General features: G+C 38.9%; 2 protein-coding genes across 2 annotated transcripts; one reads left to right on the top strand and one right to left on the bottom strand.

The window, feature by feature from the left end:
- Positions 1–690: 690 nt before the first annotated feature.
- On the bottom strand, positions 691–18,062 carry LOC311298055 (apoptosis regulator BAX-like). The gene is made up of 7 exons (XM_084420635.1): positions 17,856–18,062; positions 17,073–17,197; positions 14,280–14,328; positions 14,018–14,194; positions 7,679–7,814; positions 7,487–7,591; positions 691–2,245 (listed from the first exon to the last, which is right to left on the bottom strand). Exons 2-7 carry the CDS (start codon positions 17,101–17,103, stop codon positions 2,147–2,149), a joined length of 597 nt encoding a protein of 198 aa, XP_084276761.1. The 5' UTR covers positions 17,104–17,197; positions 17,856–18,062; the 3' UTR covers positions 691–2,146.
- rps11 (ribosomal protein S11) lies at positions 18,021–20,390 on the top strand. Its single transcript, XM_084420694.1, has 5 exons — positions 18,021–18,130; positions 18,857–18,991; positions 19,186–19,261; positions 19,814–19,943; positions 20,202–20,390. Exons 1-5 carry the CDS (start codon positions 18,116–18,118, stop codon positions 20,323–20,325), a joined length of 480 nt encoding a protein of 159 aa, XP_084276820.1. The 5' UTR covers positions 18,021–18,115; the 3' UTR covers positions 20,326–20,390.
- The last annotated feature ends 378 nt before the right edge of the window (positions 20,391–20,768 follow it).

Raw genomic sequence — 20,768 nt, 5'->3', positions numbered from 1 at the left:
GTGTTCAGTATTGTTGTGCTTGAAAGCGTTACTTGAATAAGCTTATTGATTATTTAGAAGTCAATCAAATGTCGGAAGTAAAATAGTTAGCTGGAACATGTCACATTACAAAACAGATCCACATTACATCATTTCAGTATTACTAGCTTTTATTGTTACATTTTAGTTTTTTTTAATTATCTTAGTTTAATTTATTTTGCTGTTTTTTCATTTTTATTATTTGTTTTTTAAATAGTCATTTTAGTACTTCTACTTTTGGTCAAATATTTACATCTTATTTCAGCTTAATTTTAACTTACAAAATGTTTAATAGTTTTAGTTTTAATTAAAGAAACACTACATTACAGAGTCAAGCTAAATTTGTTTTTCATGATTTCAAAGACATTTTAAAGGCAAGGATTATTCTTAAATGCTTCCAATTATTTTGCAGACAAATGTATGGGAAATATTACAGTTGACAAGTGTCCAGTATTTTAGAAACATCCCAGGATGCACCTCATGAAAGTCTCCTAAAATAAACCAGAGTGAATACTACTATATAGTTTTCTTCGTTTAACATTCACTACATAATTCCCATACTTTTGTTTGTTATTTCATAGGTCTGATGCTTTTACCATTATTTTAAAATGTGGAAAATTATTTAAAAAAAAGAGTAGCTGCGTCAGAAAATCAAAACACACACACCACACGTTTAAATTGAAATCCATAAAAACAATTTATTGTTTCATTTTACATCTTACAAAACAAACTCATGGGCTCACAGCACATAGACTGCCTTAGGGTGCACAATTGATACCATTTTACAAAGATGTAGAAAAAAGATGAAAAAGGGGTGGCTAGTATCATAAAAAGGCCAAGGCACTGTCAACGAAAGAATCAAAAATAAAAGAAACCGTATCCAAACAACCAAAAGAGAAAGAAACAAGTATATAAAAAGAACAATTGCATGTAAAGGTAGGACTGTGGGTCTGACTAACCATGGTTAAAATACAGTACTAAGAAGACTTTGCTGAGGGGAAAAGCTCAACTGATTTGTCTGTTAAGTCTGAGATGAGTCTGTGCCCATGCGCTATCACTTAAACACCGAATGTTTGCACCAGCGCAAGCGAAACTAACTGCTTTTCACAAAGTCCCCTTATGTGGAACGAATTTTCAAGTGTTTTGATAGTCAAGCAGGACCCTCCACTATTCGAAAAGGAAAATATTTGGTTCTGTAAAAAACGCTGTCTTCATGGCTCAGAGAAGTTGAATGCATTTAAGAATCACTAGTATTCTCCATCACTGTTGTAGGAGGGGCTCAGCGCTCACGCAAACTAAGACACGCCCACATACTGCAACCAGAGTGCTGATTGGTTGGCTGCACTGCTCAAACGCTGCTGCAAACACTTCATAAACGGCTAAAATTGTACCTTCAAGTATAATCGACTTCATTGACGTTTCTTAGCCCCTGCTGCGATGAACTGGCGAACTATGAAAGAAGAGGAGGAACGAGGAAGAGAAATTCAAATAGCAGAAAAAAACAGCCTGAGCCCATTCCTACTCTTTCAGATGACAGATGGTATGCTCAAAAAAAAAGAGAGACAGATATTACAATAATTCAACACTTATGAGCTATTATATATTTTTTATTATTAAATGCAACTGTGACTGTCATTACTCACTTTGAAAAAGAAAAAAAAATCCTAAATCAGAAATTCCTGCTTGCAAACAATGTTAATAAATTAAATCAAATACCAATAAAGTATTTTATATAACCTAGATACCCATAACCCCATACTAAGAATAAATAACTAAAATTAAGCCTAAACCTGACCTCTTGCGCATTAATCTCTCATTTTTCAGTGCAAATGTTATAAGTTGTAGATGAGAAAGGGCACAGGCTCAGGAGTAACAAGAGTGGCTCGAGACATCTGCATCATGCTCTCTTTCTTTCCTCCTCTTCTCTCTCTCTTTCGGTGAGTTGATGTCATTTTCAACTCTTATTTGTCTTTCTCTGTATATCTCTATTCAAATCCCTTTCTGCCCCCCCCCATCTTTCCATTCTCTTTTGCTGGTCTGTTTCACCCTCTGTTCACTGTCTTAACCCTCTGTTCACTGTCTTAACCCTCTCTTCTCTCAATCTCCACCTTCTTATAAGTCCTCGTGCTCACATCTTGCGGATCACCACTACTGTGGTGAGAACTCCGGCCAGGAAAACCCCGATAGTTTGCCATGTGGGGGTCCCGAAATAGGAGCGGATTCCCTCCTAAAGGAGAAGAAATGGTATGTTTCAGATGGCAAGAGTGGAAGAGCTTTTAATACAGAGAAAATTACATCAGCTTTAAAAAAAATTAAATAATAATAATAATTTGTTGATATAAGAGTCAATAACAGATAAGAGTGTATACGTGATAATGAAAGGAGGGAAAAAACCTTCAAGAAAAGGGTAAAAATATAACACGTGAAGTTCTTACAAATGTTATTGTTGTATTCATGATTACCCATTTAAAAAAATTATATATATATATGTATATGTATTGAACACGTCACCATTTTTCTCAGTAAATATATTTCCAAAGGTGCTATTGACATGAAATTTTCACCAGATGTTGGTAACAACCCAAGGAATCAGTACATACAAAGAAACCAAAACAAATAAGCTCAGAAATTAAGTTATGTGTAATAATGTGAAATGACACAGGGAAAAAGTATTGAACACATGAAGAAAGGGAGGCGCAAAAAGGCATGGAAAGTCAAGACAACTGCTGTAAACTTACAGTAATTAAAAAGCAATCCAGCCCCTGTCCGTGCAAATTAATAACAGCTGGTTCAGTCCCAACGGATGGCCTACAAAAAGGTCTCATTGCCAAGGTGTCACACAAGACACATCTCATGATGGGTAAAAGCAAAGAGCTGTCTCAAGACCTTCGCAACCTAATTGTTACAACAAATAATGATGGCAGTGGTTATAGGCGCCATTCTAAGCTTCTGAATGGTCCAGTGAACACTTTTGGGGCCATAATACGGAAGTGGAAAGACAATTATTTCACCATAAATTTGCCTCGACCAGTGCTCCTCGCAAGATTTCTGACAGAGGAGTGAAAAGAATAATCAGAAGAGTTGTCCAAGAGCCAAGGATCACTTGTGGAGAGCTTCAAAAAGACCTGCAGATAGCAGGTACTGTTGTCTCAAAGAAAACAGTAAGTAATGCACTCCACCGCCATGGCCTGTATGCACGCTCACCACGCAAGACTCCATTACTGAAGAAAAAAAGCATGTTGAAGCTCGTTTAAAGTTTGCTGCACAACATTTGGAAAAGCCAGGGAAATACTGGGAGAATTTAGTGTGGTCACATGAGAGCCAAATGTAATTGTTTGGATGCCATAATACACACCATGTTTGGAGGAGAAATGGCAGTGCACATTACCCTAAAAACGCCATACACCTTGGTGTTGGCTCTTGGACAACTCTTCTGATTATTCTTTTCACTCCTCTGTCAGAAATCTTGCGAGGAGCACTGGTCGAGGCAAATTCCTTGGGTTGTTATCAACATCTGGTGAAAATTTCATGTCAATAGCACCTTTGGAAATATATATTTACTGAGAAAAATGGTGACGTGTTCAATACTTATTTCCCCCGCTGTATATACACAGTAACGTCCAAAAGTGAGTACACCCCTCACATTTCAGCAAACATTTTAGTATATCTCATATATCTCTAAAATATTTATTTCAGAGTAGTCAGTGTGCTGCTTGTCTAGCAGTATATATCTACTGTCCTCTGAAAATAACATACAGCCATTATTGTCAAAATAGCTGGCAACAAAAGGGAGTACACCCTAAGTGATAATAGCTGTACGTTGTTTAACCATGCAAAGCCACATGTCCTATTCATCATGTTCATGTTTTTGTCTGCTTGACAGGACCATACAAATTTGTGTATCTTGTATTAGAGCAGTTAAAATTTGTGCTTTGAGTACAATTCTCTTATACTGACCACTGTATGTTCAACATGGCACCTCATGGCAAAGAACTCTCTAAGGATTTGAGAATTAGAATTGTTGCCCTCCACAAAGATGGCCTAGGCTATAAGAAGATTGGTAACGCCCTGAAACTGAGTTACAGTACAGGCCAGGGTCATACAGAGGTTTTCCAAGACGGGGTCCACGCAGAACAGGCCTCGCAAGGGTCAATCAAAGAAGTTGAGTCCTCGTGCTGTGCGTCAGGTGCAGAAGCTGGCTTCAAAAGACAGACGCATGAGTGCTGCCAGCATTGCTTTAGAGGTTGCAGAAGCGGAAGGTAAGCTTGTCAGTGCTCAGACCATACGCCACACACTGCAACAAGTCGGTTTGCATGGCTGTCGTCCCAGAAGGAAGCCTCTTCTGAAGCTGGCTCACAAGAAAGCCCACAAACAGTTTGCTGAAAGCAACCTGACCAAGAGCATGAATTACTGGAACCATATCCTGTGGTCTGATGAGACTAAGATAAACTTGTGTGGCTCAGATGGTGTCCAACATGTGTGGCGACGCCCTGGTGAGGAGTACCAATAAAATTGTGTCTTGCCTACAGTCAAGCATGGTGGGCGGTAGCATCATGGTCTGGGGGTGCATGAGTGATGCTGGTACTGGGGAGCTGCGCTTCATTGAGGGAAACATGAATTCCAACATGTACTGTGACATTCTGAAGCAGAACATGATGCCCTCCCTTCAGAAACTGGGCGAGAACGGCATGATAACGACCCTAAACACACTGCCAACATGACAGCTGCTTTGCTGAGGAAGCTGAAGGTGATGGAGTGGCCAAGTATGTCTCCAGACCTGAACCCTATTGAGCACCTGTGGGGCGTCCTCAAGCGGAAAGTGGAGAGGCGCCATGTGTCTAACATCCAGCAGCTCCATGATGTCATTATGGAGGAGTGGAAGAGGATCCCAGCAACAACCTGTAAAACTCTGGTGAATTCCATGCCCAGGAGGATTAAGGCAGTGCTAGATAACAACGGTGCTCACACAAAATATTGACTCTTTGGACACAGTTTTGACATGTTCACTTATGGTGTACTCACTTTTGTTGCCAGCTATTTTGACAATAATGGCTGTATGTTGAGTAGGGTTGGGAATCGTAAGAAATTTTCCGGTTCCGCCAAATGGTTCCGGTTTCGGTTCCGATTCAATAAAAAAAATATTAAAACAAAGGGAAAAATCCACAATCCTTTTTGTGTTTATTTCTTATACTTGTCAAATGAGTTTAACAGACTGGTAATGTCAACAAATTCAACATATTATTAAGCAATTTTTGCAAAAAAATATTATTTTTTCTGAAGGAAAATAAAAATGTCTGCATTCTCTAGAATAATTTGGGACCTCTCCTAGCTTATTGTATCTCCAGCAGTGGAGAATACCCTCTCAGAAGGGGTAGAATATGCTTGAACACCCATGTAAGATGTGTGTAGAACAGATTATTTTTAAAATCGTTTTGAATGATTGATTCATTAAGCCTTTACTTGTTTCATTACTGGATAAATCAGCGCTCTAGCAGTTAATAAACAGAACTGCATGCGTCTTGCGGAAGAACATTGTTGCCGGAGCTACTTCTCTCTATTTATGTCTATGACGAGTCACGCAGGTACTGGGCTACTCCGCAGCGGCTGCGATCCGCCAGTCTAAATTATAGTTCGAATATAAACGCTTATTGCAGGGTTAACGTAGTAATTCAGGATAAGACAAAAACACGGTTTGAAAAAAAGGCATTCATGATGCACTCGCTCATTGTATACATTTTGTAAATTCTGAACACAAAAAAAGTTACGGACTGTGTCTTTATGAATGTTTTGAAGCATCAGATGTAATCGATACACTCGTTATTTGAAGGCAGCGACTTTCAAAAGGTGATTTACTCTATTTTTGTTGCTGCCGTAGACATCAGTGTTTATACTCGAATTATAAACTTTTATCTCATTAGGCCTACTTCTGTGATCATTTGAATATTTGTAACAGATATATCGATACTGTGTTATTGTAAAGCTGTTTCATATTGACAACTGCTCTCTGTGGGTCAACGACAGCGCAAACAGATTAGAATGTTAAGGGGTGAGGGTTTTGTAATTTAGGAATAAGATCGCGTGGTTGTTTGAATCGAGATCTTTTAAAGATTAATCGTGCAGCTTTAATACTCTCTTTCTCTCTCTCTCTCTCTGCATTGATATCTGACGCAAAACGTATTTGAGTAGCGCGAGGGCTTTTCAAATGCATTACTATTTTAATATGAGGTGAGACGTTGCTATTAAAGGATAAGCTCCCAGCACTTCGCCCAAACAGCGCACCAGAACCGTTTTCGGAACCGAAACTTAGGAATTTCGCACGTTCCGGTATTTTTTCAAAAACACTACCGGTTCTGGATAAGAACCGGTTCTCGGTTCCCAACCCTAATGTTGAGTTATTTTCAGAGGACAGTAAATATACAAGCAGCACATTGACTACTCTAATCCAAGTTTCATTTCTATAGTATTGTCCCTTGAGAAGATATACTAAAATGTTTGCTGAAATGTGAGGGGTGTGCTCACTTTTGTGAGATACTGTATGCTCTCACACTCTTCAAGAAATCTTGAAAACACACATATTCATTATTATTTAAAAAGAAATTTTCTTTTCAAGGTTACTTAGAAAAAGAAAAATGTATTAATAATTCAGAAATTCCATTCCATTTCTAATTTTCTATGTTGACATAATCAAAGCCAAATGGGTGTGGTAAACAATATTAACCAATAAATTCTGTCAAACAATTAAACCAAATCCAATAAAATTAAAATACTATTCAAAAGTTTGGGGTCGATTCAATTTTGAAATGTTTTTTAAATACATTTTTTTATGCTCAGTCACCAAGGCTGCATTTATTTGATCGAAAATACAGTAAAAGCAGAAATATTGTGAAATATTATTACAATTTAAAATAATTGATTTCTATTTGAATATATTTTAATATGTAATTTGTTCCTGTAATGCAAAGCTGCATTTTCATCAGCATCATGAAAATGCATTACTCCATGATCCTTCAGAAATCATTCTAATATGATGATTTGCTGCTCAAGAAACATCTATTATTATCAACAATGTTGAAAAGAGCTGTGCTGCTTAATTTTTTGTGGATACACTTTATTCAGGATTCTTTAATGATCAAATAGAAAACTTTTGTAATATCATTAAAGTCTTTATTGGCATGTTTGATCAATTTAATTTGTGGAATAAAATTATCATCCTTTAAAATATGTTTTTTTTTTAAATGACTGGCTCTAATCTTTTGAACTGTAGTGTATGTGTACAGTACTGCCTGAATATTGAGCTTCACATTACAGAAGTTAAATGTTCATGTTGTTTTGTGTCTTTTGTTTATCTCGGTTTATCAGTGTCTTTGGTAAAGGTCACTGTGGCCTGTGTGGAAATATCACATCAACACTGACATTTCACATGATTTTAAGGAACTGATCTAGTGAAGAAGTCACTGTCATTGCTTACCCATCCACCCTGTTCCCTGATCCAGTTGACAACATGTTCCTTAATGTAGGACATAGTCCAGTTTATGATGGTTCTGATGATGTCAGGAACCTTGGTTAAAATAGCCTAGGAGTACAAGAAAAAGAAAGATGAATATTTAAAACATCAAAACAATCTATTTCAATATGAGACTTAGCTTGCGTAGGTCTTTACCTTGATGACAAGCCGGCACGCAAAGTAGAAAAGCGCCACCACCCTGCCCCAGTTGAACTTCCCATCAGAGAAGATCTCACGGGCCACTTTTATGAAGACGTCTTGAGTCGGTTGAAGAGCAGAGTCATTTAACATCCTACAGCAAAACGACAGTGAAGATGTATGGATGAGTTGCAGCACACTGCCATCCAGTGGGCATTTCTGAGCACAGCAGGAGATGGTGGCAATAGCCGCGTTTCCACTGTCGGGCCAGGGCCGGGCCGTGCTAGTGCGTGCCAGGGCCAGTCGCGTTTCCACTGTCACTTCCGGGGCTGGATCGGGGCTTACTCGAGGCCAACGGCCAGGATTTCTGGCCCGTCGAATACCTTGGGCCAAAGCGGGCCAGCTCGGGCTAGAGGAGTGGTTACCAACAGAGGAGGAGTTTACCAGCGCCGGATGATTCTGTCAGCATTAAAGACTTAAAAATAAAATAATTTAACTCGCGTTCATGTTTGAATGCCTTCTGTTTGTGATGCAAAAGACTATGCGCGCTAACCGTTACCATCGATTGCTCCTGTCTGCCTCGCTGCCTGCTGTGAGTGTGTTTGCCTCGGTGCTGTAAGCTCCGTCTTAGCCTCGTATTTCTTTGTTTTGAACCATCATTTACTACAATTTGTAGTTGTTTATACTAAATACAGCTTACCCAACATCTCAGATTGACATCGCTAGCATCCGTTACTACTAACACAACACGCTAATTCGCTACTGCTAGCCTGTTAACGCGCCACCCGTGCGCTCAGCTGTTTTATTTATTTATTTTTCTCTCGCGCGCTCGCGCCTTTGAGTTCAAAAGCTCAGGTAAGTAATAATCAGTCAACAAACACGGTGAGTAATGTCTTGTCCTGTTATTGTCACCTGCACTTCATGCCACATGTTTAGCATAGACTTCTCTGTTGGCAATGTAGGATTTATATGTGATAAATGTAAGGAGACAGTTAGGCTGACAGAGAAGATTTCAGAATTAGAGACACGCATCCAAACTTTAATTGAGGATAGTAAGAGTGCTAGAGCTTTAGATACTATTTTGGATGCGCCTAGCATAGTGAACTCTTTACATGATTCGGTTCCAGCTGAAGTAGTGCCTGAGCAGCCAGGCAAATGGGTGACAGTGAGGGATCGCTCTAGTCGCGGATCAAAAAACCACTCTTCCGTTCCGATTACCACAACAAATCGATTTGCCCCGCTCAGTGAAACACCCACTGAGAATTCTGTTGATTGTGCCCTAGTAATTGGTGATTCGATCACACGGAACGTGAAAATAGAGACACCAGCGAACATAGTCACATGTTTGCCAGGAGCCAGAGCGCCTGACATCAAAGCAAATTTAAAAGTGCTGGCTAATGCTAATCGTAAATTCTCTAAGATCATTATTCATGTCGGCACTAATGATGTTCGACTCCGCCAGTCGGAGATCACCAAAATTAATATTAAAGAGGTGTGTGAACTTGCAAGTACGATGTCAGGCACTGTAATTTGCTCTGGCCCCCTTCCTGTTCGCAGGAGTGATGAGATAGTTAGTAGATTGTGTTCACTGAATCGCTGGCTGTCTGAGTGGTGTCCGTGTAATAATATAGAATTCATAGACAATTGGAAAAGTTTTTGGGGCAAACCTGACCTGTTGAAAAGAGATGGTATTCATCCCTCCTGGGATGGTGCTGCTCTTCTATCTAGTAATATGGCTCATAGTCTTAGAGCTCAAACATGACAAATTGGGCACCAGGTCAGGAAGCAGACAGACTGGCTAAACCAACCGTCTGCTAGCGGCCTCGCGTCACCCAGGTCAGATAAATCCTATCACATAGAGCCTCTTTCACCTAGCTATCATCATATAGAGACTGTGTCTGTTCCCCGATTTTGGAAATCCAAAAAATGTTTAAACCTATCTAAGGTTAAAAATTTAATTGATGTTCAACAAATAAAAAACAGCTATAATACAGATGAGCAAATGATAAAGCTTGGGTTGCTGAATATTCGATCGCTTACTTCAAAAGCACTCATTGTTAATGATATGATTTCAGATAATAACCTAGATGTGCTGTGTTTGACAGAAACCTGGCTAAAACCAAGCGATTACATTACTTTAAATGAGTCCACCCCGCAAGACTACTGTTATAAACATGAACCCCGTCTGAAACGCAAAGGGGGAGGTGTTGCTGTAATTTATAGTAATATTTTCAAAACCACTAAGAAATCAAGTTTCGAATATAATTCTTTTGAAGTGTTAGTGCTTAATGTAAAAATATATAGTAAAAATGATAAATCACGTTTGAGATTTGTGCTGGCTACTGTATACAGGCCACCAGGGCACCATACAGACTTTATCAAAGAATTTGCGGACTTTCTATCAGAGTTAGTATTGGCTGCAGATAAAGTACTAATTGTTGGTGATTTTAATATACACATCGATAATGAAAAAGATGCATTGGGATTGGCATTTAAAGACATTGTAAACTCAATTGGAGTTAGACAACACGTGTCAGGACCTACTCATCGTCGTAATCATACTCTAGATCTAATAATATCACATGGAATAGATGTTGATGCCGTTGAAATTCTGCAGCAGAGCGATGACATCTCAGATCATTATCTAGTCTCGTGTAAATTACATTTAGCCAAGGCTGCAAAGCCGACTCCGTGTTACAAATATGTTAGACCTATCACTTCTGCTACTAAAGATTGCTTTATTAATAATCTTCCTGATCAGTTTCATCATTTTAGCATCCCGGATAGCTTAGAAAAACTTGATATTGCAACAGAAACTTTTAACTCTCTCTTTTCCAGCACTTTAGACACAGTTGCTCCTTTGCGCTTAAAGAAGATTAAAGAAAATAATCCAACGCCGTGGTACAACGAGCACACTCGGGCCCTTAAGAGAGCAGCCAGAAAAATGGAGCGCAACTGGAAGAAAACAAAATTAGAGGTATTTCGCATTTCATGGAAAGAGAGCTCGATTGCTTACAGAGAGGCTTTAAAAGCTGCTAGATCTGCTTATTTTTCAACCCTATTAGAAGAAAATAAACATAATCCTAGGTATTTATTTGAAACGGTGGCTAAACTAACGAAAAATAAAGCTTCAAGCACAGAAGGTTCCAAGCAGCACAGCAGTAATGACTTTATGAACTTCTTCACTTATAAGATTGATAATATCAGGGATAAAATTATAACTATGCAACCGTCTACTACAGTATCGCATCAGGCAGTGCATTGTAGTCTCCCTGAGGAAAAATTTGATTCATTCATTGCTATAGGAGAGGAAGAATTTACTAAACTCGTTAAATCATCTAAATCTACAACATGTATGTTAGACCCTATACCGACTAAGCTACTGAAAGAGATGCTTCCAGAGGTCATAGATCCTCTTCTTAATATCATTAATTCCTCTTTGTCTCTAGGATACGTACCAAAAAACTTTAAGCTGGCTATGATTAAACCGCTTGTTAAAAAAATGCAACTTGATCCTTCAGAATTAGTCAATTACAGGCCGATCTCGAATCTACCCCTTCTGTCAAAGATACTAGAAAAGGCAGTATCTTCACAACTATGTTCCTTTCTAGAAAGAAATGATATCTGCGAGGATTTTCAGTCCGGATTTAGACCATACCATAGTACTGAGACTGCTCTCGTTAGAGTAACAAATGATTTGCTCTTATCATCCGATCGTGGTTGTGTCTCTCTATTAGTGTTACTCGATCTTAGTGCTGCGTTTGATACCATTGACCACGACATTCTTTTAAATAGACTAGAAAACTATGTTGGCATTAGTGGAATTGCACTAGCATGGTTTAAATCATACTTATCTGACCGTTATCAGTTTGTAGCAGTAAATGAAGAGATGTCTCATCGATCACAAGTTCAGTATGGCGTACCACAGGGCTCAGTACTAGGACCGCTGCTGTTCACTCTGTACATGCTGCCATTAGGAGATATCATTAGGAAACATGGAATTAGCTTCCACTGTTATGCCGACGATACTCAGCTCTATATTTCTTCAAAACCTAACGAAACTTACCAATTCACTAAATTAACAGAATGCATAGCTGATATAAAAAACTGGATGACTCGTAATTTCCTACTTCTAAATTCTGAAAAAACAGAGATTCTAATTATTGGACAAAAAACTTCCTCACGTAATAACCTAGAATACTGTCTAACACTTGATGGCTGCTCTGTTAAGTCTTCGTCGTCGGTTAGGAACCTGGGTGTGCTCTTTGATACCAATCTTTCATTTGAAAGTCACGTGTCTAGTATCTGTAAAACCGCATTTTTCCATCTTAAAAATATATCTAAATTACGTCATATGCTCTCATTGACAAATGCGGAACAATTAGTCCATGCGTTCATGACCTCAAGGCTAGATTATTGTAATGCTCTACTGGGTGGTTGCCCTGCACGCTTAATAAACAAACTGCAGCTGGTCCAAAACGCAGCAGCTCGAGTTCTTACCAGAACCAGGAAGTATGACCATATTAGCCCGGTTCTGTCAAAACTGCACTGGCTCCCTATTAAACATCGCATCAATTTTAAAATATTGCTGATTACTTACAAAGCACTAAATGGTTTAGCTCCGCGGTACTTGAGCGAGCTCTTAACGCATTATAGTCCGTCACGTCTATTGCGATCTCAAAATTCCGGCCAGTTGATAATACCTAGAATATCTAAATCGACTGCTGGCGGTAGATCCTTTTCCTATTTAGCACCAAAACTTTGGAACAGCCTTCCTACCATTGTCCGGGAAGCAGACACACTCTGTCAGTTCAAATCTAGATTAAAGACACATCTCTTTGACATAGCGTTCACATAATACATTATAGACTTCTATAATTCAATATTAGGCTGCATAGATTAGGTCAGCTGGAACCGGGAACACTTCCCATAAATCCTGATGTACTTGTTACATCATGAGAAGAATGGCATCTACGCTAATTTTAGTGTCTTTGTTTATCCCAAGGTTTTCCCGCAGCCTGCCGGATCCAGGCCGTTTCCAGATCTGATGAAGGACCTTCGCCTGGACCCGATGTCAATGCAGTGCTGAAGGGCCAACTAGTCTCTCCCTATGGAGGATCCCTTTCCCACTCTACAGATAACGCGTCGTCGGGAAAACTCAATTTGCGTATCTACCCCGAATTGATAAAATAAAATTCTGAATCAAAACTATAAGGAAACACCAGTAATTTGTTTAGGCTTGGTTTGTAGGGAATTCCAAACCTGCACACATATATTCAAACGCACATAATTATAGAACCCGTTCTTAATGCGCATCTGAACGCCATCAGCGTTTCTCACAGGTTCGCTAAAGTCTGTGTAGAGAGAATGGTGTCGTCTTGGCGGCCCTAATTTAAAAACAAATGATCGTTGCGACGGAAGCGAATCAATCAAAACTAACTTTAGCTGGAAAATAACTTTATTAAAGAACCGCTATAAAGCCAAAACAATCTTACGTTAAATTATACATTTATCTCTGTAAAGCTGCTTTGAGACAATCTACATTGTTAAAAGCGCTATATAAATGAAAATGACTTGACTTGACTTGACTTAAACATAGTAAACGCTTGAAGATACGCATAGTAAAAAAAAAACATAGCGAACGCTTAAAGAAATCAGACCAATCATAAAGGCTATGACAGTCATGTTTTTATTTTATCTGTCATAGCCTACGTCTCGTCTCTTTAAACCGGACTATCATAAAATAAAGTAACTTTTTTTTCAGGAGCTTCCTCTGTTTCTCTGACTGAAATATCTGTATGGGAGTCGAGAGATTGCTAAAGCTCCTCAGGTCGTGGCATATATTTGTAGAAATTATCATTTTTTTCTAAATGTGATGTAAATATGATAAAGAAACAGACGCGACTGAAAAAGTAAGTGTGTCCTCTTTCTTTTGTGAAATAGACCTAACGGTAATTTATTTCTGAGTGACTAATGTGCAATTTTGACATAAATTAATTCATTATGATCAATTTATCACTTTTTATTGTAAATCTGTGGTAAAACATCGATGCTTGGGTTTTAAATATTCAAGTAAACAAACAAAAAAAATTTCCAGTGATTTCTGATTAGTTTTCTGATAAAACTTCCATTTGTTGGTGAAAGGATGGGTTAGTGTGACGTTGTTCCAGAGAGGCGTGTTACGGGCGTGTTTTAGTGAAGCGCTGCGGAGCTTCTGGCCCGACAGTGGAAACGCAGGCCCGGTGCTATTGGCCCGAGGCTATTAGCCCGGCACGGCCCGTTTAAAGCCCTGGCCCGGCCCTGGCCCGACAGTGGAAACGCGGCTAATGTCACCCACAACCTGGAACCCTAACTTACCTTTGCAGCTGCGTATTTCCATCCAGCTCATCTCCGATCTGCTGCAAACACTGCGCAAGACGTTTATGGCTGGGGTCACACAGCTCAACGCCACCCAACTGACTCCGGGTTACTTCAGCATCACCATCACCATCACCATCACCGCCTCTATGGCGAAGAACCCGTTCATAGACGAAGCTGCAGGACAGGGGCGAGATGACCGAGGTAATGAACAAAAACGAAGAACATGGGAAATAAGAAGTGGAGAGAAGATGATACTCACTTATTGAGAAGTGCAGCACCCAAGGCAATTATCTGGTCATTGCCAATGCCTTCAAATGACAGGAAATAATAAGGATTAAAAACATGATATGAGTAAAAAGACACTTATATTAAAAAAGGGAGCAAAAATATTTGACTTTTATTTTGACTTTTGTTTCCACCACAGAATAGAACAATTTAAAAGATAATTGCGACTTTTTCATCTCACAATTCTGTAGAGGTCTGTTTATTTAATTTTTCCTGAGAGGAAAAATTTAAAGATTATAAAAAGATTATATATCACAATTCTGACTTTAAATTGGCAATTGAGACTTTATATCACACAATTCTGACTTTATAACTTGTAATTGCGAGTTTATATCATGCAATTCTGAGAAAAAAATGTCAGAATTGCAAGATAAAAACTCGCAATAATTACATGATTGTTACATGACTCAGTACAGCAGTGAATCATTTTGCACACATTTGGTTTCAGTTTCCTAGTGAGTAAAGTCGATGTAAAGAAACTAATATGCATGAGCTGTCCTGTGGAAAAAGAGACTTGCTTAACCTAAATCCCTCGAGCACATTTCATAAATATCTAATTTTGACTATTAGACATATTTGAATATTCAAATAAAACAAAGGACTTCTGTCAAAATATCTCACAACTCTATCGCTGACCTTAAAGGGTTAGCCTAGTTCACGCAAAAATGAAAATGAACCACTCACCCTCATGTCGTCATTCCAAACCCTTAAGACTTTCGCTCATCCTCAGAACACAAATGAAGATCTTTTTAATAAAATCTGAGAGCTTTCTGTCCCTCCATTGACAGCTACGCAACTACCATTTTCAAGCCCCAGAAAGGTAGTATAGACATAAAAGTAATCCATGTGACTCCAGTGGTTTAACCTCAGTTTTATGTGACGCAAGTGCTTTGTTTGCGCAAAAAAAACCTAAAACAAACATAATTTACAACTTTACTTACAAAATATTAATCTCCGACTCGAGTTCAAACAACAACGTCTGCTCTCGCGTCAACACAACACGCATGCGTCGTGGTGCTCTCCTGAACACGGCTTGGAGATTTAGTAAATAAAATGGTAAAAACACAAAGCAAGCACATTAAAAAGATCTTCATCTGGAAATCAACAACATCACGGTATCGGGCATGTGAGCACAGCCAACACAAGCACACAGAGGCTGTGTCTAAAAACATCACTTCATAAAATTGGAGTCACATGGATTACTTTAACAATGTCTTTACTGCCTTTCTGGGGCTTGAAAGTGGTAGTTGTGTAACTGTCAATGGAGGGACAGAAAGTTCTCCAATTTCATAAAAAAAATCTTCATTTGTGTTCCAAAGATGAACAAAAGTCTAATGGGTTTGGAACGACATGAGGGTGAGTAATTAATGACAAAATATTCATTTTGGGGTAAACTAACACTTTTAAAACTTCACTTGATGACACCAACATAACAAATACAGGCTGTCTCAAAACTAGTGAGCTGCCTACCGAGACAGCATTTTGAGTGTAACAAACATATTATAGGCTACCTAGAAATGATGTCTAAGTAAGCAGGTTGGAAACATAACAAAACCCATTTCTGGTCGTATCTAAGTATGTAACCCTCCTTTTGTGTTCTGGTCAATATGACCCATAATAAACTGCTCGAAACACTGGTAGTTGAAATTGATACTTTTTTTTCCATTTGGGGTCATGAATATGCATGCAAAAATTCTACACTTAGATGTGTTTTGGAATGGCTGTACAAATATTGTGTCTATGGTGTGGTGTTAAAGGTCAAATTGAGTTTCCAGGCAATTCACCAAAAATCTAAATTCCCCTCTTGCCGATTATTCATGTAAACCCAGTCAGTTATGTCTTAAGGGAACATAAAAAACAATCATGGTGAAGATCTATTTTATTAACACAGAGATTAGAAGATTAGTTCACCCACAAATGACAATTCTGTCATTATGTCCAAACCTGTATGAGAAGTTAGGCAGAATGACAGCCTCGGAGACCATTCACGCTCATTATACGGAACAAGATGCAATGAAAGTGAATAGTGACTGAGGCTGTTACAGTGCCTAACATCTCTTTATGTGCTCCACAGAAGAAAGACAGTGATACAGGATTGGATGGATCAACATACAATTAAGAGCCAACGATGACGTAATTATCATCTTTAGGTGAACTATACCCTTTAAGACAGCAACCCAACTCGAAACCTGTATAATATGGCCAGCTATCGGTGAGGTGAGTGTTTACTACCCCCTCCTAAGAGATCATCACTGAAACGATGATGTCACCTCTTCTGGAAATCAACAACATCGCGGTATCGGGCATGTGAGCACGACCAACACAACGCGCACAGAGGCTGTGTCTAGAAACATAGTGTGCTGCCTATCTAGACGGTATTTCTAGGCATCATCGAAAGTTCGGAACGCTCATTCGATGCTCGTACATTCGTTCGGAACGCGGGTGATGCACACACTTACTGTCTGGGTAGGCGACGCACTTTAAAACACAGCCAAATAAGACTGTGGTTTGCGTATGCAGTTCAAGTCATTGTTGTCAATCAGTATATCTGAGCGGCGGATCGTCCGCTGGTCGGTATGTGTACAGACATGTTTCAGACAAACAGCGGTGTTGTGACAGTGAACGGCACAGAGCAAACTCACAGTTCACGTTATAAATAAAGTCGAATCTACATTAAAACGTCAGTCTAGACATTCTGTAGGGTATCTGAGTTACGAATCGGAAAAACAGGCGAAAATCATTATTTGGACATAAAAGCGGCACTTACCCGTATCGCCTCCACCCGACGGCGCTGCCATATTAGCATGAAAATAAGTGTGAACGCTTCCGCTGCGTGACGTCAATCAGTGATCGACAGGAGGAAGTCAGTCGTCGGAGTCTGATGCAGCAACGCTTCAAATAAAACAACGATTTAGAGGAAACGTTCTTGGCCTGTTATAAACAGCTCATTGATTTGCATGACATGCTATGTTGTATATAAATTACAACATATACAAAAGTGCACATTTCTGGTCATTTTGGCTGTTTTTCCTCCTCGAGCGTGTTCTCCATATTCTAACCGTGAGCCATGATAAACGTCTCAAGTATCAATTACGATACAAAATGTAAATGCATACTTTTTATATAGATTATATAGACAAGTACTCCCTTGTTACTGGTAACGTTCTATGGGCATATGTGGTTCAGATGTCAACTATTCATTTTAGACTAATATGGTGTGAATTGCAGTTGTTGGCGGTTTGCCAGTCGTACTTACTACTAATTGTTAATTACGTAGGCCTAATAATAATAATTTCACCACTTTATTTATTAGATTTATACTCACTATGATAATACTGTCATTGCAGTTTGACTGTTTTTCATACTCCATCTGTGTAGATTCACGCAGAAATTAATATTTCATGATTATGTTAGCATTGCACGGCGATATTTTTTTTACTGCATTTAATTATGTACAATTATACGCAACTATATTAATAAAAATTGTGAACCAAATATGTTTTGAATTAACGCACACCAAAGAAACATGATGGATAAAAGTATCCAATACCTTCTCAACAATGAATTCAGACGGTAACGCCAACCACTTGAAGCACAAACCAGTTGGCATTAAAACGATTTTTAAAGCTGTTTAAATGTAAAGAAAGAAATCATCTCGGATAAAATACATAACATTTGGCAAATAGTTTGTTTGAATTCAAGATTTAACGTTAACTCAGTCACGCCCACAATTTGTCGTCATATCCGCGAAAGCCTCTCTTCCGTCCGTCTCGCGCATGTGTAGTCCTCTTTACAACTCGGGTGGCGAAGATGGCGGACGCTCAGGTATGTGAGTCCAAACGGCGTGGTCATGAAAACTCATTTGATTTCATGTTAAACTTCAGTTGAAAGCCACAAATTCTGGTAGATGAACATCGAAGAAACCAACATGGAGACAATGATGTCGAAATGGACCATATTTTGTGCTAAAATACGCGTTTTTCATCCCGGCTGAACGGAAACGCGTGCGGCCTTTCTTTACCATATCAACAGAATGTGACTTCTTAAACATGCAACTGTTTATATGGACTACAGTTGTTTTAGTATCCTGAATCAAGTTCGTTGATTGATTAAAATAAGTGAATTTGTCTGCAAAGCACTCCAGCACATGGAAAGCTTTGCTTTAAAGGGTGAGGATATTCTAAATCTGATGATACTTATGGAGATACTGATCCAGTTGGATATGCCTCGATTTTGCAATGCCACGAGTCCAAAAGGCCATTTTTTTTGTGTGTAATTGAACACATGCTCTAAATGGGCATCAAGCTGCAAATGATGATAATATCACGACGGTCTTCCAAGTCTGTGAGGCTCTGACGACACTGCCTTATGGCATTTCTCTGATGCAGCATACAATCTCTTAAGTTTTGTTAAAGGCTTTTTTTATTTTTAGTCAAAAACATCCAGATGTCCATTATTCAGGATGTTTAGGTCTGTTATGTTACTTGAACATATCAACATCCATTGGTTTGTAAGGAACATGACTGACTCTGTGTTTGTGGTCTGTTTCAGAACGAGAGGTCTTATCAGAAACAGCCCACCATCTTCCAGAACAAGAAGCGGGTTTTGGCTGTTGAAGGAAGTGCCAAAGAAAAGCTCCCACGTTACCACAGAAACGTTGGCTTGGGCTTCAAAACCCCTAGAGAGGTGAGCTTGTTTGCATATAAGCGTAACTTATCACTTTTCATTGCAGATGATGTTTTTTCATGACGGTCTTCCTAGACTCCAGGAGAGCTCTGAGGATACTGCCTTAAGGCAATACTGATGCAGTTGAATATGCTTCCATTATGTACCCTAAATTGATTTCAAATGACTAAACATCTTCTGCTTTACTTCCACAGGCTATTGAAGGCACTTATATTGATAAGAAATGCCCTTTCACTGGAAACGTGTCCATCAGAGGCCGGATTCTGTCCGGTGAGTCTTTGTAGTTCTTTGTGGAGTAATTGTAGTTTTATTGGAGTGCAGATGATGTCTTATCACGATGGTCTTCTGAACCGTTTGGGTTTTGAGGATAGTGCCTAATGGCTTTACTGATGCCTCCTTGTATATCTTAGTCATTTTGGAAATCAAAGATATTCTTAAAAGGATAATTCACCCAAAAATGAAAATTGTCATTTACTCACCCTCAAGTTGTTCCAAACCTGTAGGAGTTTCTCTTCTGCTGAACACAAAATATATTTTGAAGAATGTCAGTAACCAGACTGTTGATGGTCCTCATTGACTTCTATAGTATATCCCCCCCTCCTTTCTATGGAAGTCAGTTGGGCCCATCTAACTGTTTGGTTACTGACATTCTTCAAAATATCTTTTGTTCAGCAGAAGAAATCAATTCTTACAGGTTTGGAGCAACTTGAGGGTGAGTAAATGACAGAATTTTTACTCTTGGGTGAATTATCCCTTTAAAGACTGTTAACTGGCCATTGATATACTGCATATGTTAACTTATTTGCGGTCACCTTTTTCCAGGTGTGGTGACCAAGATGAAGATGCAGAGGACCATTGTCATCAGGCGGGATTACTTGCATTACATCCGCAAGTACAACCGTTTTGAGAAGAGACATAAGAACATGTCTGTCCACCTCTCTCCATGCTTCAGGTAAAATTCCTCCTGTGACGCTTCCTTTTAGGTGCCCAAAAACCCTTTGTGTGAGCTGCAAATGATGATTTATCATGACGGTCTTCCAAGTCTGTCAGACTCTGACGACACTGCCTTATGGCATCACTGATGCAGCAAATAGTAGTCCCTAAAATGTTTCTTCACACTCAAGGTTTTTGGGTTGAGTAGTTTAGTTTGGAAAATTACTTGTACAAAGTTTTTCTTCTTGAATGTCACTAATGTTCTCCATATTTTTAGGGATGTGACTGTAGGTGACATCGTTACAGTTGGAGAGTGCCGACCTCTCAGCAAGACAGTGAGGTTCAACGTCCTGAAGGTCACTAAGGCAGCTGGAGCCAAGAAGCAGTTCCAGAAGTTCTAGAACTGATGGTTTAACAATATGGCTCCTCTGTTTGTGGAAATGAAAATAAAAATCTGTTCTTTAAATGTTTCTGTATAGTGTAGTCTATAATGAATGTCACTTTGCAAAAGCATCCTGCTCTTATATGCCAGTCCCCCCCACCCCCTTCAACATAACATATTTTGGATATATCTAACAGGCCCAATTAAAATGATCAGCAGAGATAATGTACTTTGTATATATGTAACTTAAAGTGTACTTGCCTAAGAAAGTACTTGGTATTATAAGGCAACTACATGGGGTGAGGTGTAGATTCAGGATTAGTATAGTATGTACATGGGATGGGGGAACAGGACTGAAAAATTAAGTGCTACCGATTATAGTATTGTTTTGAATTTTAGTGTGACTGATATGTTTATGTAGATTGACAATCTCATGACTGACACTTGCATGAAGTTTTGTAG

The sequence above is a fragment of the Rutilus rutilus genome (genome assembly GCF_951802725.1).
Source record: "Rutilus rutilus genome assembly, chromosome: 1".
Lineage (NCBI taxonomy): Eukaryota > Metazoa > Chordata > Actinopteri > Cypriniformes > Leuciscidae > Rutilus > Rutilus rutilus.
Note: the sequence above shows the minus strand (reverse complement) of the source record. Positions and strands in the feature narration are given on the sequence as shown.